The 27,399-nt window shown below is 41.3% G+C and overlaps 1 protein-coding gene, 1 long non-coding RNA gene and 2 other non-coding genes across 8 annotated transcripts in view; 3 read left to right on the forward strand and 1 right to left on the reverse strand.

Annotated features, from left to right (window-relative positions):
* The window catches only part of si:ch211-51c14.1 (protein kinase C and casein kinase substrate in neurons protein 3), a 48,250-nt gene extending 32,620 nt beyond the window's left edge, over nucleotides 1-15,630 (reverse strand). The window contains exons 1-2 of one of the 2 annotated variants that reach the window (XM_054740215.2): nucleotides 15,421-15,630; nucleotides 8,363-8,430 (exon numbers count right to left, since the gene is read on the reverse strand). In XM_054740215.2, coding sequence (XP_054596190.2) covers nucleotides 8,363-8,422 — 60 coding nt within the window. In that variant the 5' untranslated portion in view covers nucleotides 8,423-8,430; nucleotides 15,421-15,630. Of the gene's footprint in view, nucleotides 1-8,362; nucleotides 8,431-14,998; nucleotides 15,215-15,420 lie in introns of those variants that run through there. The other variant, XM_015948733.3, reaches the window with a different exon arrangement.
* On the forward strand, nucleotides 2,078-26,643 carry LOC107378494 (uncharacterized). Of its 4 annotated transcripts, XR_011520616.1 has the most exons (7): nucleotides 2,078-2,150; nucleotides 2,301-2,325; nucleotides 24,470-24,583; nucleotides 25,113-25,152; nucleotides 25,672-25,714; nucleotides 26,092-26,132; nucleotides 26,346-26,643. It is a non-coding gene; the product is annotated as an uncharacterized lncRNA (long non-coding RNA). The 4 variants fall into 4 exon arrangements; XR_001572068.3 differs by lacking the exons at nucleotides 2,078-2,150; nucleotides 2,301-2,325 and adding an exon at nucleotides 14,567-14,716; XR_011520615.1 differs by lacking the exons at nucleotides 2,078-2,150; nucleotides 2,301-2,325 and adding an exon at nucleotides 22,455-22,615.
* LOC129163533 (small nucleolar RNA SNORD88) lies at nucleotides 24,955-25,046 on the forward strand. Its single transcript, XR_008563395.1, has one exon. It is a non-coding gene; the product is annotated as a small nucleolar RNA SNORD88 (small nucleolar RNA).
* LOC129163532 (small nucleolar RNA SNORD88) lies at nucleotides 25,514-25,605 on the forward strand. Its single transcript, XR_008563394.1, has one exon. It is a non-coding gene; the product is annotated as a small nucleolar RNA SNORD88 (small nucleolar RNA).
* Nucleotides 26,644-27,399: the final 756 nt, after the last annotated feature.

Consider the following 27,399-nt stretch of genomic DNA (forward strand, 5'->3'; position numbering starts at 1 on the left):
ATCAAGTCACTGACACTAGTCAGTGACTTGATGCAATTTGCTGGGTTCCTTATATAGGAAACATTTTTTCTGACTGGCTTAATGCATTGACCTGTACTGGAATGTTTATTATGTGAAGTGCCTTGAGACGACTCTTGTCGTGATTTGGCGCTATATAAATAAAACTGAACTGAACTGAATTGAATATAATCAAATTGTTTGTGGAACATGCAAGCTAAAAGCTCACCATTTTAAATTTGCCACCATCCTGCTAAGTTAAACTAACCCCGACTTTCCACTGACCGTGAAAGCGGTCACGTAATGCAATAGTGGCGTTCATCCCTGCGAGCTTGTTCCCAACCAGGAGCAATTCTGACATAAAATGGTAGCGAAGGCATTCCACACAGCTGATCCCATGATGTCATGAAATTATGGGAGAATTGCAACAAAACATGTGATTTTAGACGTCCACACACACTAATAAACAAGAAGAAAGTCAGCTGCATGCATGAAAAAATGTCTGAGTTATTTTCTGTTTACATCGTTCACAAAAGTTCACAGGAAATTACGTACTATGCCTGACTTTTATTTTGAAAGTTGTCAGATGTTCTCCATTGCTTTTGTGTTTGACTTCCTGTCTGGATTGATCTAAACTGTGGAGTTTGACGTGTTTTGGAAGCGTAGTGAGTCAACAATAGCCTCAAAACTTCATGATAGCGTGCCCTCGCTCCTGGGGCGGGTCCAAAACTTCACTCTTCGCTGCCAGTGGAAAGGAACTCATCCACTAAAACGATGACAAACTGCTGCGTAGAACGTTTCGCGACACTTTGACGTACAGTGGAAAGAAGGGATGAGTCTCAAGAGCAGGGCTCTGCATCTTGCAGGTTTAGACCTTCCACAAGTGATTCCTTGTACCCTTGTTAAAACTGATAATAAATTGTTTAAAACATAGATTTCATTAAAAAATTGAAGTTTAATGATGCTTTTCAGTTGTTATGTAATAAGTGCATTGAAATTAAGTGCCTTTATTTATTTGGGTCTTTTTACATAATTTTCCACAGATATCATCATCCTGTAGATTTTGACAAAATAAATCTCTTTAAAAGACAAGTGTGTGTGTGTGTGTGTGTGTGTGTGTGTGTGTGTGTGTGTGTGTGTGTGTGTGTGTGTGTGTGTGTGTGTGTGTGTGTGTGTGTGTGTCCAAAAAATCTCTCACGTACTTCCAAATTTAATCTCAGAAAAAATTCAGAATCCTGATTTTATCTTAGAATTCTTACATTTCCAAAAACAAAAGAGAGAACTGTTTTAGTGGCACTAATCATCTTCCATAAAAAATTAGTCAACAGTTAGAAATAGTATTTTTCAAACGGTTGTGTAACTGATGGGACAAGTTTTATTCTGCTGGACTGAGAGGAAATGTGGCTCTTGTTCTCAAAGGATGCTAACCACTGCTCCAGCGGGAACTTCTCATTAGAGATAAACTGATAGAAATGTATTTAAAAATGTGTAGAAACCAGACCTTTTCTAAAAATAATCTGTTTTTATTTATGTCCTGAAAATAGGTCATTCTAGAGAGGAGCTAAAACTGTTTTAACTTGCAGACATTAAACATCTACTTGTGCTTACGCCCACTATAAGAACATCTTCTCCAGTAGCAGGACAACTGTGATCCGGCAGCCATCAGACGTGCCATGAGCGACATTTTGCTGGCATCAGGTTTCTGATGGTGAACCCGTCAGCTGGCAGCAGCGCTGTGGGCTGTGGCTGGTTTACGCGAGGATCAAGGCCTGGCCATGAATACGAGACAGAGAGGACAGCAGAGTCTCAGCCCTGGGAGCATAACCCAGTCTGCTGTTTGTGGATGTGGAACTTGGAAATCTTTTCAATTTTCCTGGCAGCTGCCGTGAGCTCCTGCTCTCTCTTCTTCACTTTCTGTCAGAGTCTGTCAGCGTCTGTCATGTGTAGACAGCTGGTTAAAAGACACCACACACTGGCTGTTGTCATGCTTTGTTAAATCATTGAGGCAGTGCACTTGGTGTAAACACCCAACGTGAAGAGGGTATTCCCCGAGCTGACATTTTGTCTCGATCAAGCAGATGTTCCTGATAACACGAGTGACGGAGCTGCTGTTGGGGAAGCGCACACGTTGGCAGACGTTTGCAGACACAAAGGTAAACTATTGTTGGAGCGCATGATGTATTCCAGTTGTGTAAATGATGCAACATCTGGAGGAATTAGATGTAAAACTGTTATTTTCTTTCATTTTCTCTTTCAAAACTGCCAACCATGTAACCTTGTGTTGATTTGAATGTCTTTGTCAGATTTTCTCCAAGACGTTTATTTGAGGTAAGAACAACTGCTGTGTTTGAAATTTGAACAAATCCATGCGAGTAACTAAATGTTTGGTATTTGTAACTAAATTATAAGTTAATGGATGCAAATGAGACTCATAAAGAAAAGGAATCAAAACATCTTGTCTCAGAAAATGTTAAAACACAAATACGATTCTTTTGAACTCTTTGTAATTAACACTCGGACGTATTTTTGGCCTAATTTGTAACTCAGAGGAATAATTTTTGCTTTAACTGAATAGATTTTAAGTGAAGCATGGCTGCTGTCATGAGCTGACATCAAGATAAATCATGTATAAAATCTAAGTCGAGGTAAAACTAGCAATAGTTTAAAGTAAGCACGTGCATTTCATACATTACAGGAGTGTTCTCAATCAGAACCAGGTGGGGTCTGCTACATCCGTGCCCTACTCGCCCCTCCTCCCTTCTTCCGCTCTTTTTCCGCCTCTGTAGTGGTTTTCTGCAACTCTCCTTTCTTGTCTGTGAGTTAAGTAGAAACAGCTGAGGAATCCAGTTTCAGGCCAACAGCAATGCTGCAAAGACCCAAATGGACGATGTAGTATCACTACTGAGAGTCAGTCCAAGCTACAAAAAGCTGCATCAAAGGCAAAAAAAATGGTTCTGGACATCCGCTAAACACATATTTCACATTTAGTTTAAGTTTTATGGTAGAATTTGATATTTTAACGAGAGGACAGGATGCGAGTGGAGTGATAGAGTTCAGGAGTAAAACATCTATCTCAGGAAGGATCATTACTTGTTTTTATTCATTTAAGTTGAGAGTCAAGCGCTGGGAAGAGCATATTTTAGTCCATCTATGAAATGTGCACTGATGTGGCCGGGAAGAAGAAATTGCCTGAAATGTGAAGAAACCCTACATTTAATTAGTATTTAAAAAATATAAATGTTGATATGTTATATTATTTTATTGTGCTGATGTATTTCAGCGAAATAATCGGAAGCTGAGTCACCGCCGCTACTGCGGTGACAGCTCCCAGTCAGACAGCCGTGGGCGCTGTGTGTGAAGAGGGCTTTTGAGAGGAAGTAGCAAGAAGTGGAAGTTGTTTCTTTATGGAACGTGTCTAGGAAGGCTGAGAGGACGTGTGTGTGACGCCCACAAAGTGTGGTCACATAATTTTGTTAAAGTATTTAGTGGTGTAATTTAGTAAAAGTAATAAAATAAGAATAGGAAAGTGTGGGGTGCAATACCGAGGTTCTCCACAAGGTGGCGGGGGGATGTGAGACGGCCAGTCAGGGACGAAATTTTGATTTCAGAAGTGGGGGGGACACAGCAGGCTTGTGCGGATTTGGGGTGGGGGGTGTTATGTAAAGACCCCTTGACACGTCACGTGCCCATCTCAATAATTTTTCCATCCTTATTGAAGTGCAGTTTTGGCTGTTGACAATGGATAGGCCATTGTATTTATTGTTTTGGGTCTTTTTTTATTGTTTTTGGTGCAACATTTTCTAACAGGGAGTGAGATTCCTTTATTTAATTTTTGTTTGTTATTTTTATTCATTTAGAAGTTCTGGTTCTGGACATTTCAATGTTAAATGAAGGTTTCTTTGTTGCATTTTAAAGGGTGTACTTGCATTATTATGATATATTAACATTATATTAGTGGTTATTTTGGTCTAGATAATGTTGACAATATCGTTTATCATCAACAATTTGTTGGACAAAATATCGTCCAGCAAAATTTGTTACTTTCCCAGGCCTAGTCAAAAGTATAAAAATTATTTATACATAAACGGTCCCTCCTGAGATCTGGCCGTTTGTTCATTTGCTGTGTTAGAGGACATGCTGAACTAATGTTTTACACATGATCATCACCCTAACATTTGAGTGTATAAAAACATATTAAATATGTTTTTCCCCTTAAAAGTGTTTAAACAGTTGTTGCATTTCAACACACAAAAAAAAATGGAAAAAATAAGATAAATCTAATGAAAAGTGTACATCTTTGACATTAAGCTTTAAAAAATCTGTTGACGATGATGATACTGTTCATTTTTCAGAGCTTTTTAATGTGAAAATATGCATTGCAATAGATAAGTTTACAATAAAGTTAAATGATAAAAGTTTTGAAGTTACACTTCTACTACTACTACTAGTAATAACAATTATGATGATAATAGTAATAATAAAAAATAATAATTATAATAATACGAATAAATTGTGTCTGAGGAGTCAGTTATGTGGAGGAGATGAGTTTGTACAAGTTAGTTTTGAGTATGTGTGTGAAGGAGGAGGTGAGTCTGAGCTTAATGCAGGGGTGTCACATGTTCCAACTTACGTTTTGACTTTGAAAGAAGTCTCTTATATCCACTTTTCGTTTTCTTGACATGCTGCCTCCTGGCTGTGCATAACTACCAAAGACTCACAAATGAACACTTATTCAAATGTTATGTAATGGAAGCTGAGCTGAGCTCTGATATTACACAGCGTCTAGTTGACGATGTGACTCAGTACCGGTGTTCCCTAGCGGCTCCAAACTAGCAAAACAACGTGAGCACGTTCTGACTGTTTACAACTTGAGTGACAGCAGCAACAGCCAATAATACGTTAGCAAGTATCAGCAGAGCCAATAGATTAGCTTTTGGGTGGGTCTAATAGGAAACCGGTTTCCGTTTCGGTCCTAGTGCTCAACCAAATCCATTTAATGGAGCGTAACATTGTTTTTGGACGGAAAAAAGTGCAGGGGACCAAAACTGCCTTTTGAAAAAGTGGGGGGTACATGTCCCACCCGTCCCCCCCCCAAAATTACGTCCCAGCGGCCAGTGGAGCGCTGTGTCCCATCTACCGTTATTCGGGAGCAGCAGTTCACAGAAACCACTCCATTCTGATGTCTCTGTCTCTTTTTTTTTGCATTTCAGGTTAGTAAAGTGCACCCAAGCATACAAATCCACCTATATGAGGTGCGCCATGAGTTTATAAATGTAGTGACGGTTGATAGCTTATGCTAAAGGTTCAGTTATAGAGTTAATTGGACGTACATAGCCGTTAACGTTTTATGCCCATAGTCTAGCCTCACAGGCAAATAGCTCAACTGGTAAGGTTGTGAGCTATCCTAGCTTGAATGGGTTTAATAGAAATTTATATGTTCAACAAATGTTTAATTGATAGAAGGGTGCTGAAGTAGGTTTAGTTATTATAATAGAAAAAGTGGAGTTTAATGTTGTTTCGGGTCAAAAGAGTGCTTCTTGTAGCAACGGCTAGGTCACACTGGTGAATATATATGAATGTTTGATTGTGCATTGTCTTGTAGCCAAGCCTAAATGTTAATGAGGTTGTGGAAACTGTAAGGGAAAATGACTGAATACTGGTTTAGTGGAAATGAAGGAAAAGTGAATACATACACATGTAATGTAAAAGGGAATATATTATCCTGAGAAAAGATAATTAAAGATTCGGGAGCAGCAGTTCACAGAAACCACTCCATTCTGATGTCTCTGTCTCTTTTTTTTTTTTGCATTTCAGGCACCCGGACGTTCCCTCAAAAATTTATATTTAAGCTGTTAGTGGGGATTGTGCCGGCCCGATACCTGCAACATGTGCAGCCATCGCCTGTTTTAAAAACTAGAAGAAGAAATGATCTTTTCTATAGCGCCTCTCAAGATAAAAATCAGAGGAGCTTCACTTAAACTAAAAATGTAAAATATAAAAAATTATTTAGAAAATGATTAAAAATATGTTTAAAATGAGCAAAAAATAGACAATTGTGATTAAAAATGTAAAGAAAGAGAGAGAGAGAGTGAGTAGGAAAGAGGGAAATCAGTGGATCCTGAGGAAGGTGGAATAGGTGGGGAGAGCAGAATAAAGAGAGAGAGGTGAAGAAGGTCATACAAAAGCCAGCTTGAACAAGTGAGTCTTCAGCTGCATTTTAAAGGAGACCTCTGAGTCCACTGATCTCAGGCTCAGGGGGAGAGAGTTCCAGAGTCTGGGGGCCACAGCAGCAAATGATCTGTCACCTTTGGTCTATAGCCTGGTGCTGCACAGCCAGTAGGCTTTGATCTCTGGACCTCAGGGACCTGCTGGGGGTGTAGGTACTAAGAAGATCACCAATGTAAGATGGTGCTTGTCCATGTAGGGCCCTGTAGACCAGAACCAGGATCTTGAAATGAACCCTGAAGTTGACTGGCAGCTGGTGGAGAAGCGGGGTGATGTGGGTGTGTTTGGAATTAGGGCCGTCTAGGGATGTCCCGTTCCGATATCGATATCGGAAGTAATTCGATATTGGCCAAAAACACTATCGGATTATATCAGACTGCATCGCAAATCTCTGATATAAGCAGTCCGTTAAGGTATCAGGTTTTTATGATGGTGTCACTAGAGGGTCAGTTTACAATGACAAAATAATAAATGAATATAGATGCATGTCACTGCAGCAATGGGGGATTCGCAAGATGGCGGCCTCTACAAATCACTCGCCAAATCGCGTCATAGCCATCATTGCCCCAAATGAATAAAAACTGCAATAGAGAAACATGTTGTTTTTACTCAGTGTGGAGTTTAAAAGGTTCAAATGTTGGATTGATCTTAGTTTGACTTTCTTTCTGTAACGTCACCGACACAACAAGTCAGTGACTCGATGCTGCTCAGTTTTCTTACACAGGAAACTTTAAACCAACTGGCTAAATGATCTGAATTCAGTGCACTGATAAGGTTCAACTGGAGTTTTTTCTTTGTAGTGTGCTTTGGAATGACTCACTCATGATTTGGCACTATATGAATAAAATGAACTGAATTGATGACATCCGTATGAACGTTGTGTGATATCTTAAAAACAACATGTTTTCATTCAGGTTCTCGCCTTCATTCTCTGGGGCTGATGTCGGTCACATGTACCAACTCACCAACTGTGCTTCCAGGCTCCCTGTCTCCAAACGGCGCTTTCAGGGTCAGAGTTTGATATTTTCTCGTCAGGTTTTTCTTTATAAATCAAAAAGGTTGCATAGAAAATGACTCACGCAAATTTCAGACCCTGTTTTATCTGTAAGCAGGCTTCATAAAAGTGTCCCCTGACCTTGCTTCAGGCGTAGTGACTTTGAAGTAAATAAGAAACAAAAGTTTGTAGTTTGACGACATGAAGGCTCTTGAGCAGGGCGACAGACAGGAACAACCTGAAAACACAAACACACAACAGGAGGCTTCCGCAGCTACAAAGAAGCTCCTCCGGATGGTGGCGGGACCTTTACATGTGCAAGAAAAAGTCTAATTAAGTGATGTTGTTGAACTGGACCACAAGAGAGGTAACCCCGCTTTACTTTACTGAACAAACTCAAATGCCCAGTGAGACTAAAGCCATGACAAAACCCTTCTTGCAGCGCATTGTGCGCTCTGCTGAGAAGGTGATTGGCTGCAGCCTTCCATCTCTCCAGGACCTGTACGTCTCCAAAACTCGGGGGGGTGCAGGTCGGATAGCAGCTGACCCTTCTCACCTGGGTCACAGACTTTTTGAGCCGCTTCCCTCAGGCAGGAGGTTACGGTCCATCCAGACCAGAACCTCTCGCCATAAGAACAGCTTCTTTCCATCTGCCGTTAGACTTGTGAACAGATTATAAACACACAACCATGCTCGTCTTCTGTACTTGACATAACGTCACGTTATCGGCCATATTACCATTACCTGCCTTTTTTATAGCAAAGTTTTGTGCTAGTTTATTATATTTTATTCTACTTTATTCTACTTTATTCTATTTTTAATTATATTATTCATGTTATATGTAGCACGTTAGTACCGAAGCAAGTTCCTAGTTTGTGAATTGTTTGTTCACTGACAATCGCAATAAACCTAATCTGATTCTGATTCTGGAGAGGAATCGAGTCCATACAAGGTAGCTCAGAGTGTCCAGAGAAATGTTTATAGTTTATAAAGGGGGAGTGAAAAACTACTGGGTCTGTTTTGACTGGAAGTTAAGAGAAGGATAAGCTATCATCTCATCCTCTCTCTCTCTCTCTCTCTCTCTCACACACACACACACACACACACACACACACACACACACACACACACACACGGTGCACGTACCATCCAGAAGCTGCGGTTGTTGACATCCTCAGGGCTGTTTTCAGACGACAGCGTCGACATTTTGTTCTCTGAGAAAGTAAAGCATTCATGATTAGTTTTGACTGTTAATCTGCTCGCTGACCTTTGCATTTTCAGCTGTTTCTGTAGGAACAACTGTGAGGCTACAGCAACAGATTTTTCATGTTCAGCTGCATTTTCTTCAGGAACGTTTTAAACACCAATGACCTGAAAGCAGACTTGGGTTTATTACAAATGTCAGATGCTGCACATTAAAACCCTGCTTCTACTTCCTTTGAGCAGAGCCTAGTAGTGTCCATTTGAAAACTATTCAAACTACATTTCCCATCAGCCCAGGTTTGCATCTGAGACTTTATGTTGGGAGTTAATTGGATCAACGCTTGTGATAGCTGAAATGGGAAACCACAACAGACGTAACACGTGTCAGCAGCTGAAGCAGAGTGCCCAGTAATGAGCTGGAGCTGCTGTGAACCTGAACCAGCGACCATGTTGAACGGGATATGAACGCTACTGATCAAGAGCTCTGACGACTCCAGTGAGAATGCTCCGTACTCTCCCAGCATTCCCAGCTTGGCAACATGAGTCATCCCAAAATAAATTGAAGCAACAAGTCACATCCTGTCATGTGTGTTCACTTACTTACTGCACTGCTGCACGTGCGCCTCTTCAAATAAAAATGGACACTCACTTCTAATATACTCCGTGGGGGGGGGGGGGGGGGGGTGCCTTAAAGGCAGAAACTAGGCGTGGTTCAGTGAAAAACCATTTTTAATGATTACGATTATAATCGGTCACTCTGAGTTTTTCATGCAGGCTGAACATGAAAATAGTCTCCTACACCTATCTCCTGCATTAGCCTCTGATAGAAAATAGACTGTAAATCTAGGATTTGGAAAAGCCTGACAGATCTACGTCACACTGTCACTTAACGTTCATGGGCTCACATGTTTTCACTCAGGACATCAAAGGCTGTTTGGTGGTTTAGGAAACGGCAGAGAACATTTCAGCTGATAGAAGCTAATTGTTAGCATTAGGAACTCCACCACATGGCAAAACTTCTCCAGGCTTGTGTTATTTTTGGAGATAAAACATCAGTGTCGCAAAGAAAATAAAGTTGGTGGTAGGCTCATGTTGCTATTAGCCAATCAGAGGTGAGATGTCCAAATATCAGGAAATAAGACTCCAAATCCTATCCTCTGATCTGGAAATTTCTAGATCCTGGATAGGGCATTTTGGCTCTGCTGCTTCTTTTTTATCAGTTAGTAAAATTATACATCTGTATGTTATTTTGCTACCCCATTGAGACAGTGTCCTGCCCACGGCCAAAATCAAAAATCAGGCCTAATAGAGCAAATCATGGAAAACTCATAAAAATCAGAACAGATTAGACTGAGGTGAAAACTAGAAAAATTAAATGTGTTTTATTGAACATTAGGTCTATTTTTTCTAAGACTATTTGTTAATGAGTTGATTTATGATGATCAGATCTCTTTGCTCTCTTTCACAGCGTCCTGGCTGCAGCAAGAGGACTATGTTAGTTTAAACGAGTCAACACCTTCTAATTGTTTAAATCATCATATTGCTCACAGTACGAGGAGGAGGAGGAGTAGCAACCAGTTTTTCATTCAGACCTCTTAATCAATCCCTTACCAATTAAAAGTTGCAGTTCTTTTGAACATCTTATTCTTAGTTTTCCTAATCCAGATTGCAAAACTCCTTAGTAAATGGATATGTACCACAGAAATTGTAGACTAATATCCAACCTTCCATTTTTATCCAAGTATTTTAGCATTTAAACACTAATGATCTGTTTGAGGAATTTCAGTCTGGTTTTAGAGAGTATCACAGCACTGAAACTGCATTAGTGAAAGTTACAAATGATATTCCCATGGCCTCAGATAAGAACCTTGTGTCTGTTCTTGGCTTGTTAGATCTCAGTGCTGCCTTTGACACAGTTGATCACAATGTTCTTTTAGAAAGACTTGAACATGTTGTAGAGATCAAAGGAACAGCGCTAGGCTGGTTTAAATCCTACCTGTCTGATAGATATCATTTTGTAAACGTACATGACAAATCTTCATACTCCAGGGTTACTTGTGGAGTACCACAGGGTTCAGTGCTTGGGCCAATTCTTTTTACTATATATATATGCTCCCAATTGGTAAAATCATTAGACAGCATGGGATAAACTTCCACTGTTATGCTGACGATACTCAGTTATATTTATCCATTAACCCTGATGAACCTAATCGGTTAGTTAGATCACAGGCTTGTCTTGAAGATATAAAAAGTGGATGACTAAACTTTCTGCTTTTAAATCAAGACAAGATGGAAGTTCTCATCTTTGGACCAGAAATCCAGTAAAGGAAATTGCTTAGTCAATCACCTGACCTGAATGGCCTTAAATTAGTCTCCGAGAACAAAGTAAGGAACCTTGGTGTTATCTTTGACCAGGACATGTCATTCAAATCCCACATTAAGCAGGTTTGTAGGACTTCCTTTTTCCACCTTCGGAATATTGCTAAGATTAGAAGCATCCTTTCCAGGAGTGATGCTGAAAAACTAGTTCATGCATTTATTACATCAAGACTGGATTACTGTAATTCATTACTCTCAGGAAGTCCACAGAATATAGTTAAAAGTCTTCAGCTTGTCCAAAATGCTGCAGCTAGAGTTCTGATGAGAATTTAAAAGAGAGATCATATCTCTCCTGTCTTAGCTTCCCTACATTGGCTACCTGTTAATTCAGAATAGATTTTAAGATCCTCCTTCTCACATACAAAGCTCTTAATAATCAAGCTCCATCATACATCAGTGACCTGATTGTTCCATATGTTCCTAACCGAGCACTTTGCTCTCAGACTGCAGGTTTACTGGTGCTTCCCAGAATATCTAAAATTAGGATGGGAGGCAGATCTTTTAGCTATCAGGCTCCTCTCTTGTGGAACCAACTCCCAGCTTTAGTCTGTGAGGCAGACACGTTTTTCTTGCTAAGCACACCCCCTGACCCGTATAGCTCCATGCAATAAGAAACTGAGCACCGACCAGAACTAACCGATAGCACTAAACTACTATTTACCTGCATCAAATTTAAGGAATACCCTGGCTGATGCAGAGTTGATGAACGTTTCACTGACAAGTAAGTGTTTAAAATATAAATATATGAAACCACAACATGACATGGGGATAATACTCGTAAAACAACATATTTTAGCTCTGTTTGTTGGTTACAGAAACACATTTATAAATAAAAACTGTGATGAAAAGGAAACCACGTGATCTTACAAAAACAGACCCAGAGATTATTTGTGTGATATGTTTGTCAGCCACTAGATGGTGGCATCGGGTAAGAGAAATACTCCGGAAAGAGACTTAAAACATTCTCCCTCTCTTGATAATTAAATTTTACATTATTTAACATGGAATGTGTTACTACTAGTTCACCTGTTGAATTTATTATAGATTCACTAAGAAAAAGATACTAAAGTTTATCTCTTACTAAATATAACATTTACTAAGAAATCACAGTGTAGCCATAGAAGCTCTACTTAGCATATACAGTACAGGCCAAAAGTTTGGATACGCCTTCTCATTCAATGTGTTTTCTTCATTTTAATGACCATTTACATTGATAGATTCTCACTGAAGGCATCAAAATTATGAATGAACACATGAGGAGTTATGTACTTAATCAAAAAAGGTGAAATAACTGAAAACATGTTTTGTATTCTATTTCCTTCAAAATAGCCACCCTTTGCTCTGATTACTACTTTGCACTCTTGGTATTCTTTTGATGAGCTTCAAGAGGAAGTCGCCTGAAATGGTTTTCCAACAGTCTTGAAGGAGTTCCCAAAGGTGTTTAGCACTTGTTGGCCCTTTGTAAACGGTCGTGGTCATGAAGATAAAGAAAACACATTGAATGAGAAGGTGTGTCTAAACTTTTGGCCTGTACTGTATGTTGTGTGTGTGTGTGTGTGTGTGTGTGTGTGTGTGTGTGTGTGTGTGTGTGTGTGTGTGTGTGTGTGTGTGTGTGTGTGTGTGTGTGTGTGTGTGTGTGTGTGTGTGTGTGTGTGTGTGTGTGTGTGTGTGTGTGTGTGTGTATGTGTGTGTGTGTGTGTGTGTGTGTGTGTGCTCTGTCTTCTCGATCCCCAGTGAGTCGTGGTGGATGGCAGCTTATACTGAGCCAGGATCCCCTGGAGGTTTCTTCCTGTTAAAAGGGAGTTTTCCTCTCCACTATCGCTAAATGCTTGCATAGTATGAGGATTGCTGTGAAGACTCTGACACTAGTCAGTGACTTGATGCAATCTGCTGGGTTCCTCGTATAGGAAACTTTTAACTGATTGGCTTAATGAACTGTTGAAATAGTTACTGTGTGAAGTGCCTTGAGACGCTTCTTGTTGTGATTTGTCGCTGCATAAATAAACTCGAATTGAACTGAAAAACTGAATTGGTTGAATAGAGGAACATACTGTGCAGTTAACACTGCTTGGTCAGTAGGATGAAATATAACATTCTGGTGGGGGTGGGGGCGAGAGACTCGCGGCCACAGCCATAGTGATGGCAGCACTGCTGCTCTCCGATTGCTGGCCAGGGGAGCACTCTGGCTGCCCAGCACCGCCACCTCACCACAGCCAGAGCCCTTCGGCGCCGCTAGCACCCCTGATATCCAATTACAGCAGAGGAGCGGAGCGTGGGCTCAAGCAGCCCAAATATGATCACTGCGGTCTGAGGCTGTGCTTGTCACCTGTGGAGGTCTCCGAGGAAGACCACAGAATCTCTGCAGCTCGGTGACTTGGTGGCACTTCAAGTTAGAGTAGCTCAAACATGTTTTCCCCAAACCTCAGTTAGCTTTAGTTAGCGTACAGCGGGAGCAATTGTAGACTCTGAACCTCTCAGCTCCACCTCTTTTCCCAATTTTTGATAATCTGGGCATGGCGAGACATGTGACCCAACCAAGATGGCGATGATCAGAATGGTCCATTTGGCTTCAAATAAGCCCAACAGAAAGCTATGGGGTTTGTCCATCTCTCTTTTTATTTATTTATTTTTTTACAGTCATTAACACTCACTCACTTTTTTTTATAACTGAAACTTTTAAAATAATCTCATAAAATGTTGCTCGACATTAGAATATTGGGATTTTTCCTGATAAAAAACATATAATAACTAAATGTTTTTATTAATAATAATAAATAAAATTTACTTTCAAAAAATATTTCTACATTTATTATGAATAATTTAAGGGGGTAAATTATATACTAAAATTAATTAAATGTGTCCTGACAAAACAAAAACTTTCTTTTTTTTCTTTCTTTTTTCTTATTTCAAGCCAAACAACTACTTTTTTTTAAGAAATTGTGAATTTTTTCCTTTTTTGAGTGCCACATTTTGTTATTTAGTTACACTATAAAACATGGGCGTAAACACAAATAAATCAAAGCAAAAGCTTCGACCTTGCCCCCAACAGTAAGAGTAAATGGTTGCAGCAGTCTGCTTTTGTGCAGCTGAGCCTTTCACAGATTTCTCCTTTAAAGAGCCGTAAAGAGTTTGTGAGGAGGCAGGAAGATGCTGATGTTGTTCCACACACCAGGGTGCAGATTCAAGGAGAATTTACTGCCTTTTTTATCACTTCCTGGGTACGTTCAGGACCCTTTTTGTTAGAAACCCTTTGTGTTTGTATTTTGACATTTTACCACTCGGATAAAAATTGTGCTGAACATTGTTATATCAGACTAAAATGTAATTTTACAAAGCCACCATGATGTTATACTATTTTCTACTTTAGTTGTGTCAGTCAGAGCTGTCAGTGGGATTTTTTGCCTTTTTAATGAAAAAAAAAAAAGAAAGTTTTGGGTTAAATATTTGAACACATGTGGGGTTTCACAGATGCTTTCAATGCCAAGCTCCACCCAGACACACATATCAGTTCCTTCTTGTTTTTTCCTCTCTCCTCTTGTCCTCCTTTAGCTGCACAATTAGATTCTATCATTTGGCTCCTCATACTGCTGCTCACGGGGCACCACATGCTCTACGGTGACAAAACCATAAAGACTCTCTGGGCCTCTATCTTTGCTCGTCTCGTTCTGCAGGAGAGCAAAGAAATAATGAATCGCCTCCCTTTTAACCCTTGACCTTCACTTCCTGAGTCCTGTCCCCCTGCTGGCGGTCTCTCCCGGGGGTATCAGTGGGGTTTCAGAGGAACATGGGGCGGGGGAGCTCTACTCTGTCCTCCTAATTTTTCTTTTTTAATATTTTAGCTTTAAACCTGCGTCACAAAGAGCTGGAGTTCAATAAGCGCCACGTGGAAGCTCATTTTATCTCATCGCCAGCAGGAAGGTAAAACCCTCAGCCACCATTCAAGATCAGCTCTGATTGTGTCTCTCGTCCTGCACTTTACAAGATTCATGCTCTCCTCTGTAGAAAATCAATCTTCTTTAATCACTTTTAGACACAGAGTCGTTTCAGATATGATGTCAGAGCTTTCAGAATTACATTAAACATCCTCCGACAGGACCAGACCCAGATTTTAAGAGAGGAACATCATTAATTAATGGAAAAAAATCATGTTCATGTTGCTTTGCTTGCTTTTTGTTTTAGGTTGTAACGGATTTGACTCACCGCCTTCGAGAACTGATCAATATTCACCAGGTTTCCTCTAGACCTCTTGCATGCCAAATGGGGAATTTCCTCCCCACGTTATCAGAAGCCCATTATTGACTCAGCAGCTTGAATCTAAAACTTTGCGTTTGATCAAAGAAACAACGAGCCAGCTAACGCTAAAGCTCAGAGGAGTTTCCAAACTCTCTCACCCTTCCCTCCAGCTCAGACTCTGGCTCACACACTCCCTCCTCCCACTGTCCTCGTTTCATCTGTCACACATAACTCAACAAACACACACAGACACACACACACACACACACACACACACTGCATGGGGGAAATATATAGCAATGACAGGACAGAGAGCAGAAATTGGAGCTCTGTCTCTCCAACAGATCTCTATGAACTGTTCAGTCAGACCACACTAACAAGTTCCTTACCTCTTAAAACAAAAGGGCCCCTCCTGATTTCCCCTCTAAAACCTTCACGCTCCACTCCCGGCTCCTCTCCCCTCTGCCTTGAGTTCTTTACACTCCTTTTCCACTCGTTCTGGGCCGAGCTGCTCCAGCTCTTCCCCTTTCTTTGGCCCACTGTTTGTGTCAGATGAGAATTTTTTCTCTTCCCTCCCTTCTTGTCTTCCCTGCCCCCCAAAACTTCTCTCCTCCTTTCTCACCGACAAGGCTGCAGGGGCATTATTTTCCTGTTCTCTGTACGTCACCACTTGTTGGAGGTCGTCTCTTTCATTTGCACCGCTCAGAGTGGTGTTAATGGTATGTTGTGGGTTCTGGTGTTTGTACGTGTCTGCATGAGTCAGGTGATCACTGAGTCACCAAACTACTGTTAGCTTCTCTTTGGTTTTGGGTTGTTTGTGCCTTTGTGTCAATGTTTTACTTTTTATTGAAGTTTTTGCCTTTAACATTGATGCACAAAAACGAAAAGTTGCGTTTGTTTAAACCCTGGGTTTTTCCGTCCGCAAAGATCCTGCAGAAAAGGAGCGTCTGGAGCGTGTGTGTGTGTGCGTGTGTGTGTGTGTGTGTGCGTGTGTGTGTGTGTGTGTGTGTGTGTGTGTGTGTGTGTGTGCGTGCGTGCGTGCGTGCGGGCGCGTGCGTGTGTGTGTGTGTGTGTGTGTGTGTGTGTGTGTGTGTGTGTGTGTGTGTGTGTGTGTGTGTGTGTGTGTGTGTGTGTGTGTGTGTGTGTGTGTGCATGTTCCAGGCAGAGCTGCTCCACAGTCAAACAATTTGCCCACTCTAACATATTTTAAGCTTTGTGAATTTGTTCATGCAAAATTTTACTGTGAAATGAAGTCTTGCCAGAACATGCAGGTGACTGACTGGACCAGGGGTGTCAAACTCATTTTAGCTCAGGGGTCCATTGAGGGAAATCTAGTCCCAAGTGGGCCGGACCGGTAAATTAAAAAAAAACTTCAGATTGTTTTCTTTGTTTTAATATAATCAATATAAAACAAGGCTGGAGCCTGAGGACAGTGTAGTACAAGTACAACACCTGAAGTGTACTTGCAAATTTGAAAAAATAAAAAAATCAATTAATAAAAAAAACATTCCTTAGTGATTCAAAGAGCTTACAGATCACACGGCTAGATCAGTTTCATGCAGCACTTAAAGTATATTTGACTCATTTTACTTTACATCTTTTAGCTTTCACCAGCACATCAACATCAGAAGTCACATCCTGAGTGGCGGCCAACTTCAGGATGTGATTCAAGTTCTTGTGTGAGCCTTGAGCGCAGCTTTGTTTTATTTAGACTCGTTACAGAGGAAACTTCAGAATCAGAAGTTTTTATTGCCATATGTGTGACAAGTCACAACAAAACTTGCTCACAAATATAAGTTTATTTTCACTCTACATTGTAAAGTATGAAAATAAAGTTTACACAATCATCTCGCGGGCCGGATTTAACCCGCTTGCGGGCTGGATCCGGCCCGCGGGCCGCATATTTGACACCCCTGGACTAGACAGTTGTGGGTACACACACCAGTGAGCTGCTCCTATGGAAGCAGTGAGCTATTGATCCTATACTCTCATAGGAGTGGACAGATAAAAATTATTAACATATTAAAGAGTAAAAATTGTGTTTCTGCCACATTTAAAATACCAATACATCACAATGCTTAAATGCATTTTTTTATTTTCAAGGAGAAATTTACAGAAGCAGGCCCGCCGCTGTCAACCATTATGAACATGTAAGGAAAAAATAAGTTTAACTTTGTCGAAATAAAAAAACATAAAGTTGAATGCTAACACTTTGACTGGCAGGAAGAGCACATTTTAGTCCCGTATTCTGTTGAAGCGTGGACCATATTGAAATGGGTTGCCCAACAGATAAACAAACCCCAAAACAATAAAATAAAATAAGAAAAAAAATACATTTAGAAACATTTCAAGTAAAAGTTTTGGCTGCATGGTAGCACTTACCTAGCAGCATGAAGGTTGCAGGTTTGCATCCTAGCTGCTTCCTTTCTGTGTGGAGTTAAGTTTAGGGTCATGGCGAGCAGGTGTTACTGGGCGAAAGGTGCAGGGTACCCTGGACAAGTCACCAGTCCATCACAGGGACACATAGAGACACTAGTCACACAGTCACAGCTACAGAAACTTTAGTTTCTAGTCAACCTTAACGCATGGTTTTGGACTGTGGGAAGAAATAAAAAAATCAAAATAAACAGTCATTATTATTTTTGTTGTAAAAAGGTTAAAGATCCTGAAGATGCTCTTGAAAATTAAAGGTGATTGAAATAAGAATGACATCCTGTGGTCAAGTTTGGGTACTGCAGTGGATGTATCAAAACAAACAAGGCTGCTCTCATGCCCCCCCCCCCCCCCCCACACACACACACACACACACACACACACCCATCCCTATTGGTGAGTTTCATGGTGGTTGCCAGTTACAGATCAGAAGAAGAAGAAAAGATCTTTTCTATAGCGCCTCTCAAGATAAAAATTACAAGGCGCTTCACAAAAACAAAAAAATATAAAAAAGAATTTTGAAAATGATTAAAAATATATTTTAAATGAGCAAAAAAATGGACAATTGTGAATAAAAAAATGTAAAAAAAGAGAGAGAGTGAATAGGAAAGAGGGAAATCAGTGGATCCTGAGGAAGGTGGAATTGGTGGGGAGAGCAAAACAAGGAGAGGGTGATGAAGGTCACACAAAAGCCAGCCTGAACAGGTGCGTTTTCAGCTGCTTTTTAAAGGAGACCACTGAGTCCACTGGTCTCAGGCTCAGGGGGAGAGAGTTCCAGAGTCTGGGGGCCACAGCAGCAAATGATCTGTCACCTTTGGTCTTTAGCCTGGTGTGCTGCACAACCAGTAGGCTTTGATCACTGGACCTCAGGGACCTGCTGGGAGTGTAGGGACTAAGAAGATCACCAATGTAAGATGGTGCTTGTCCAGGTAAGGCCCTATAGACCAGAACCAGGATCTTGAAGTGAACCCTGAAGTTGACTGGCAACCAATGAATCTGGAGGAGAAGCGGGGTGATGTGGGTGTGCTTGGAGGACTTGGTCAGAAGCCGATTACAGGCATCAAATTCAAATTGCTAACACTAGCATACAACGTCCGAGATGGTACGGCTCCCATCTACCTGAATCCTCTTGCAAAGGCTTAAATCTCGGCCCGGCCACTCCGGCCATCACAGGATCGTCGGCTAGCAGTGCCTACACCACTCTCAGGACAATCCAGACTCTTCTCATGCATCGTTCCACAAATGTGGAATGACCTTCCAAGCACTACCAGAACAGGGGCTTCCTTTTCAATTTTCAAGAAACTCCTGAAGACCCTGCTCTTCAGAGAGCATCTTCTTAACTAGCACCCTCCCTGCACCCATCCCCCCTCTCTACTGTCCATTCCTTGTTCCCTCCTCTCCATGATTGACGTCAAGTTGTTGTTGCTGTTAGCCTCAAGGGCAACATGCTGATTATCACTTGTAAGTCACTTTGGTCAAAAGTGTGTGCTAAGTACATAAACATAAACATTCTGAACAACCTGTGGAAGGTTCAGGGAGGTTCTGCTCAGACACGTGAAAAGAGAGTTGCAGTGGTCAAAGCGTGAGGAGATGACGGAGTGGATAACTGTCTCAAGTTCAGAGTGGGACAGAATGGGGCTCAGCTTAGCAATGTTCCTGAGATGGAAGAAGGAAGAGTGAACAAGAGAACTGACATGAGAATCCAGGGTGAGAGCTGGGTCAAAGGTCGAGCCAAGATTACTGACGGAAGGTTTGGTGTGAGTAGCAAGCTGACCAAGAGAGACTCTGACTTTGGGAACCAGCTTGTCTGGGGCACAGATGAGGATCTCAGTCTTATCTTCATTCAGCTGTAGAAAGCTCCCAGCCATCCAGGTTTTGATAGAGTCTAAGCAGGTGTGTAACAGCTGCAGCTTAGACATCTCATAGGGCTTAAAGGAGATGCACAGTTGGATGTCATCTGCATAAAGATGGTAGGAGATTCCTTTGAAGGAGCTCAGGATGTGCTGAAGAGGAAGCAGATAGAGGAGGAAGAGCAGAGGCCCCAGCACAGAACCTTGTGGGACACCATGGGTAAGAGAGGTAGTGGAGGACCTAAACTTGGAGACGGCCACAGAAAAGGAGTGCTCAGAGAGATAAGAGGAGAACCACTCCAGAGCAGATCCTGATAGGCCTACCCAGTCTCTCAGCCTCTCCAGTAGCAGGTGATGGTCAACAGTGTCAAAGGCTGCAGTCAGGTCCACCAGGACCAGGACAGAACAGTCCCCTGCATCACTGTGAGTCAGAAGGTCATTAGAGACCCTAAGAAGAGCTGTTTCAGTAGAATGAACTCTACTAAAACCTGACTGTAAGCAATCATAGATGTTATGTTCATCAAGAGCAGCTGTGAGTTGTTTAGCCACAACCTTTTCCAAGATCTTGGAGATGAACAGAAGTTTAGAGATGGGTCTGAAGCTGCTATGGAGAGAGGGGTCAAGACTCATTTTTTGAAGAAGCGGGTGGATTACAGCGTTCTTAAAGTAAGCAGGGACCTGACCAGAAACCAGAGAAGCATTAATAATGGAGAGCACGCTGGGACCGATGGACTGAAAAGCACATTTAAACAAAGATGAAGGTAAGATGTCGAGGGGGCATGCAAAGGTCTTCATAGAGTTAATTGGTTTAGTTAAATCAGGCAAAGAAACAGGAGCAAAGCTATCTAGGATGATGGGCCTGGTTGGAGTCGGGAGAGGCAGCGATAAGGCTGAAGGAGAGATGCTAGATCTGACCTTATTGACTTTGTCCACAAAGAAAGACAGAAAGTTCTCACAGTCTGTAACAGAGTGGATGGAGGCTGTAGGAGAGGCAGGAGACACGATGCTGCTGATGGTGTTAAACAGCACCTTGGGGTTCCCTTTGCTCTGGGACACCAGGTTGGAAAAATAGGAAACCCTCACGTCTCTGACTGCAGAGTTAAAGGATGTCAGAAGATGCTTTAGGTGCAGCAGATGGACGTAGAGATGGGTTTTCTTCCACAAGCGCTCAAGTTTTCTGCATTGGCACTTCAGGCTGCGAAGGCTGTCATTAAACCAGGGAGTAGGGTTCACTGCAGGAACTGATCTGGTTCTGACAGGACAGATGTTGTCCAGAATGGAGAGGCAGTGCTCATTAAACTGAGAAGTTAAGGAATCTGGGATGTTAACAGAACAACAGGGTGGATTAAAAGCAGCGGAAATATTGCTAGCTGTGCTCTCATCAAGAAAACGAGAACTAACCATAGGGCAAGCAGGAGGTGGGGATGCAGAAACTGACAAGTTAAAGAAAATGCAATGGTGATCTGAAATCACTGGCAGCTCCAGAGATGTTTTTCTGCAGGTGCTATGAAGGAGCTAGTCTTTTCATTGAGGGTGCCATGAAGGAAGTGGTCATAGGTACCTATTGTTCTCTAAAACACCTTCAACACTAGCAGATACACATGTGTGCACAAAACCTCAACAACACCTGAAACAATCATTAATAAACTTCATAAACTTATGAACAATCGCTGACTTTTCCATGAAATCATAAACACATACAGCCACACAGAAAACCATCTATAGTGTTGCAAGGTTAGCTAACTTTAGTGCTAGCATTTCCAAAACCCTCGACTGCTGCAGTGGTTGAGGGTTGACTTGCTTCATCCAGATCTGTAGGTTTTTGTGGGTCTGAGATCACTTCCAAAGATTCATTTGTTTCTGACTGAACTCGTGGAAATTTGGGCAACAAAAACCAATCAATTTTACCACTAGCTCTACCTTTCACTGGTTCGCAGGTGGAAAATGGGGTCAAAGGTTAACATCAATTTCCTGTTTTGGTTTAAGTTTTTACTATCTATATGATAATTAACTGATAATTTTTGTTTTGTATGTTAAATATTATCACATCCACACGTTAAATTAAAATTAAACTGTAAAAAAAAATCTTAATATTTACTTGGGGGTGCAATGACTTATCCAGGGGTTGCTATAGGGCCCCCTAGTGCCCCCCTGGCACCGCTACTGTCTGAAATATAAACATCCTCAGGACAAACACTGTCAGCATTTAGACTCTAGAGTGTGCCCCCTGGTCTGTGTGGAGCCAGAAACATGCTGGGTAAAGCTGAAGGTGTCCATGAGGCTGGAAAAATTCATGGTAAAGTGGTCTGAGGGATCATCAACATGGATGTTAAAGTCACCAACAATCACCAGTATGGACAGCTTCACAGTGGAGGATAGAAAGTCACTAAACTTCTGAAGGAAAGAACCGTTTGGACCAGGTGGACAATAGACCACAGCACAGTAGAACGGGTCCTTACGCCCGACTTTAATCAGCTGCAGTTCAAAGGAAGCAAAGTGACCAGAGGTTGTAGAGCTACATGGAAGTTGGTCTCTGAAAACAGCATCTAGGCCTCCACCACGACCAGAACCCCGGGGCTGGCTAAGAAAAGAATAACCACTCGGGCAGAGTTCAATCAGAGCAGAATAATCAGATATTTGCTGCCAAACTTCAGTCAGAAACAGAAAATCTAGATTTTTAGAGAGAATTAGTTCATTGAGCAGGAAGGACTTATTGTTAACAGAGCGGGTGTTTAATAGAGCCATGCTGGGTGAGGTGGAGGAATCAGAAACTACAGAAACAGCTGGAGTTAGTGGACCTAAATTAGCAGGGTTAGATACACGGTGTTTATAAAAAACACTTATGGAGGGAACAGGAGGAGAAGCCACTGAGGAATGAAGATAAACCGACCTTAAAAAACTTGGACGGATGAAACGCGTCCCAACGCGGCCTGGCGGGAATACGGAAGTGGCGCTCAGGTCGCCAAACAAAGGACAAGAAGCAAGAAGATCACGCCGATGTTTACTAGATAAGCCACGCTTTTAGAGAAGTCTTATTCTCACCTGGATTCCTGCTCGTTTACCTCTTTTCCTCCGACGTTTTCCCAGGACCGGATAAACATCGCTGGAGGCGCCCTGGTAGGGATCGTCACTTTGCTCCGGGCCAACGCCGCTCAGGTTGACAAAGAGGGAAGTACGTCCTCGGTGCATCTTGGGCAATCGTGAATGAACGGAAGGATAAAAGAGTCTGGCGATCATAGGAGATGGTAGCAGGGACACTACCGAAGAGGATCGCAGACAGGAGCAAGGTGGAAAAGAGGAGGTTAGTGGAGAAAAGTTTCAAAAAGTGGCCGGTGACCACGGCTACTATCAGCACCAGAAGATTCTGGAAGACGGGTGAAGAAGAGTCATACACAGTATGTGGATAAGTAAATAAATACAGTTGTTGGTGATTGAAAAACTAGCTTGAAATATTGTTAGAGCCAACAATTTTTTTCTATTTCCCTGTTAGCATTGTTAGCTCAATGTTAGCCTCTAGCCTTCTTTACCGGATATTGGAGTAAAGCAAGAGATAACTTTGCATCTTAGGGTAAATACCTTCCTGGTTGCTCCTTTTACTGGTTTACATCCTTTCCACAAGTCTGCTGCTTTTTTGTCGGTTGGTACCAGGTCTGCTCGGGTGCCAGGTCGACTAGGGGTCCTGCGTCTGCCGATGATGTCACACCACAGCTAATCTATTCGGCTTTGACACATAAGTTTTGAAAAGAATTTAGCCATTTTGTTAGTAAATTCTTGTTTCTTACCGCCTAAAAATTTTCTTTATACCTGTAGTTTGTTCATAAAATGCCATACTTTCTTTGCTTTTAAAGAGTGTTAAACTACATAAAACCAACATCAGGCTGCCAAAAAGCACAACAGTTCTTATACAGAAAATGTTTTTAATGTATTTACATAATTAGCAGCCATATCTGTTTGTATAAATGTGGCATTCCTCTGTCTATTTTGTGAGTTCTTATGTAAGTAAATATACTAATTGATTTGGCTGGTGTCGAACTACAAATGCCGGCTCAGAGTTTGACAGTGCAGACTTGGCAACCCCACAGGCTCAGATATGATTGGCTCTGAAACCAGGATGTAGAGAGAAATGACAAATGTAAACAAAACCTACGTCCCTCTTTGGCTTTTGTAAAAGGGGAAACAATGGCCTCCACCCAAATTCAAGTGTACACATACTAATGTGTATGCTAGTGAACAACCTAGGTCTCCACATTTGATCAGTTCAGAACCTCAGTCACTTCAGAAATGACATTAATGCTTGCACTCTGGCATTTGACCCAGTTATCGGTTGATATCTTGACACCCTGTACCCTCTGTATCTCCTTCACATCAGCCCTGGTTGCTATAAAAGACACAGACACTGACATAGTGAAGGTTGTAAATAATCCAGGATATTGTGGTGGGTTCAGAAAAAAGCTGACTGGACTCTCCAATTTAACTTCTTTGAATAGATTATAATAGATCATACTTCTCATTCGAGAGAAAAAAGAACATCATCAGAAATATCCATCCATCCATTGTCTGAACCCGCTTGTCCGTGGGGGGGGGGGGGGGGGGGGGGGGGGGGGCTGGTGCCCATGTCCAGCGGTCACTGGGCAATCAGGCGGGGCACACCCTGGACAAAGTGCCAATCCATCGCAGGGCAACACAGAGACACACAGGACAAGCAATCATGCACACACACACTCACACCTAAGGATAATTTAGACAGACCAATCAACCTAACATTCATGTTTTTGGACTGTGGGAGGAAGCCGGAGTACCCGGAGAGAACCCACTCATGCACAGGGAGAACATGCAAACTCCATGCAGAAAGATCCCAGGCCGGGAAACCACTGCTCCACTGCGCAGCCCTCATCAGAAATATTTGCCAAAAATAAATTTTATAATTTTTGAGCATTTAAGAAGATAGGGGACAAAGTCCGTTTTTCAAATGCACATAAGTTTATATTTACAATTCTCAGAAAAAATCCAGTTTATGTTACATACTGAATCAACTGGAATAGAATAGAATAGAATAGAATAGAATAGAATAGAATAGAATAGAATAGTTAAACATCGTTTTCTAACTAAAAATCACCTGTTATTTAAGTGTGTATTTGATTCTTCCATCCACTAGGGGGCGCTGGCGCTTTGGTGACGTTGCTGCTCCGCCATCTACAACGAAAAGACTGAGCAGCCACAGGTTCGGTCTTTGGTGCGTCTGACCTGCTCCGGTGTAGACAGCTCAACGGTAAGATTCACTTTTCTTTACCGTCGTTTAAAGCTTCATGATTTAAAGCAGTTAGAGTTACGCGATCTGTAACGAGCCTAGCATGGCCCGGATATGGTCGACCGTCAGTTTTTGTGTTCTTTAGTGAAGCTGCAACACAAGATACGGATTTATAAATGATTGTAGCCTACACTTTAACCAGTTTAGTGTAAAAATATACTTACTTTTTAGTGATAAAAATCCAGTGGAGGTAAATATTGTAGTTTTTGAGCGCATGAGCACGCTTCCACGTGCTAAGCAGATGCTAACGTTAGCATGATAGCTGTGTGATGGATGATCACACAAGCAGCTCTTTAGAATGTGTGAACGTAGACTTGTGTTTCTGCCAGCCCCTTCTCTGAGGATGACCTGCACTGGGCTCTGAGTCTGCATGGAGACAGATGTGCCTCTTTGGCCCTGACAAGCCAAAGTTTCTGAGGAGAAAATACTTTTTTCTGTGGTTAAACGTGGTGGCTGTGACATTTTAGTAATTATTCATTTGTCTTTTCAGTTTGAAGTGAGCATCATAAATGAAACTGCGGCCCAGAAAGGTGGGTTACATCTGCTCTTCCTTTCATTTAAACCTTTTGACAAAAAGTTAACTCAAACCCCCACAAGTCCCTGAAAGCAGGAACATGGGGCTGTAATCATCATGCTGCCTGCCTGTAACTTTGAATAAGATTAGCAAATGTGTTTATTTAATACTAACTTAAATCGTTGAATATTTTTGACAGGTCGATATTATTTTTTTTACTTTAATTCCATATTTCATACAATCTGTACAAGAGGACATGTTTCAGCCACGTTGCATAAGCAGGATGATAAATGTAGTTTAAAGCAGTTAGAAATATTGTCTTGTTAGGGGTACATGGTTGGATCAGGCTTAAAGTTGAACATCTCTAGATGTTTTTATTTCTCTGATGATGACCTGCACTGGGCTCTGAGTCTGCATGGAGACAGATGTGCGTCTTTGGCCCTGACAAGCCAAAGTTTCTGATGAGAAATTACGTTTTATGTTTAGAAAAAGATTATAGTAAGTTTTTCATTTAAGTAATTCATTGTCATTTCAGTTTGAAGTTCTAGTGAAAATAACAAAAAGGCAGATCTAGTAAGGTTGGTATTATCTAATTTTCCTTTTATTTTGACAAAAAGACTAAAACCAAAATCCCAAGTGTGACAGTTACCTTAGATGCACAGTTAGCAGACGTGTTTCTAAATGTCATACATGCACTCGTATTTCAATAGTGATTTGATCCCAACGAGGGACATCCTATTTCATCCACGATATTTTCTTTTCTGTTGTGTTTGAGTACATAATTGGATCACTCTATAGGTGTATTATTTTTCCTCTGACCTGCACTGGGCTCTGGGTGTGTATTGAGACAGATTTACATCTTTGGCCCCAACAAGCCAAACTTTCTGAGAAGGAAGTAACTTTAGTGCTTCAAAACGAATAAGGCACCCATCTAATAACACAACTCTCTTTGCAGATCATTTATGAAGTGAAACCAAACGACTAAACTTTAATCAGGTCAGTTCCTCGTGTCCTGCTCATTTATAACTGGTAATGTATGGTAATGCTGCTTTGGAGTCAGACCAGAATGTAGTGGCAGGAGTATAATTATGTCCTTGAGAAAGTGTTGTGTGAATAAATTAAAGCCATAATGTATATATTTTTGTTTTGTTTTAATGGATAGTGGTAAGATTTTGCTGACTGGTGTTTTATTTATTTATGTTTTCTCAGGTGATCTTCCTGCACAGCTTATTTCATGTTCTGCCCAGGTGGAATGTTTTCCTTTTGAAAATAAACTGGCCCTAAAAAGCTGTTGTCTGGATTTAACTAGGCAAGTGGGTATGAGCCTCCTCTTACGGTGCGACTTATCGGGTTATAGATTTAATTTTTGGTGGGCTTTCAATTTAAATTGGTATTAGACATTTTCTGTGATAACTTGTAACTCTCGCATCAGACTGTAGAATTTAACTAACTATAAATGTACATATTTATGAGTTTATGTATTTTATAATAAACATTTAAACCAAAATATTGAATGTTTATTTTTGGAACTACTCATTCACAGGGTTCCCACGCGTCCTGGAAAACCTGGAAAATGATAGTCCAATTTTCCAGTCATGGAAAACACATGGAAAATGGGGGGAATTGCAAAATGTCCTGGAAATTTTTGAGTTGTCCTGGAAAATAATTTTCCCTCCTTGTGGATAAACAAAAGGATTATTGGGCAATATTGGGCTGCAGCACTTCTCCTTTCATTTCTGCATCTAGCTGGCACAGTGCCCCACATGATGCTTCCAACCAATCAGATTGCATATTCCCCTTCAGTTCCAGTTCCACTTCTGTTTTTCTAACTGTCTTTTTTGCTAGATTCACAGATTTTTCACCCCCTAGATTTATTTCCCCAAAGAAGGGCCCAAAGTAGCGACTCGGTTCACGAGTATTACTTTATTGCAGTTTATAGAGTGAGAGGTTTTTCTCCTCTCTGTTGAGTGACAAAGGAGCAGCGGAGAGCTTTTGTTTTTTTCACTCTGCATTGAGACGAGCGAACCTGACTAGAGCTTCAGGATAGCAACGGATAGCAGGTAGTCTACCGGACCCGCGCTCCACTCAGTAATTCATACTAGTTCTATCGTCCGACAGCAGAAACAAAAATATGTGAATGAGAAAAATGTCATGAATTTGATTCTATCAAAAATACTAAGTATGTGCTCAGAGGACAGAGTCTCAGCTGTTCATACTGATTTTAGCTAGCTACACAGACCGCAGCCAGGAGGCAGTGAGAACT

The sequence above is a fragment of the Nothobranchius furzeri genome, chromosome 5 (assembly GCF_043380555.1).
Source record: "Nothobranchius furzeri strain GRZ-AD chromosome 5, NfurGRZ-RIMD1, whole genome shotgun sequence".
Taxonomy (NCBI): Eukaryota; Metazoa; Chordata; class Actinopteri; order Cyprinodontiformes; family Nothobranchiidae; genus Nothobranchius; species Nothobranchius furzeri.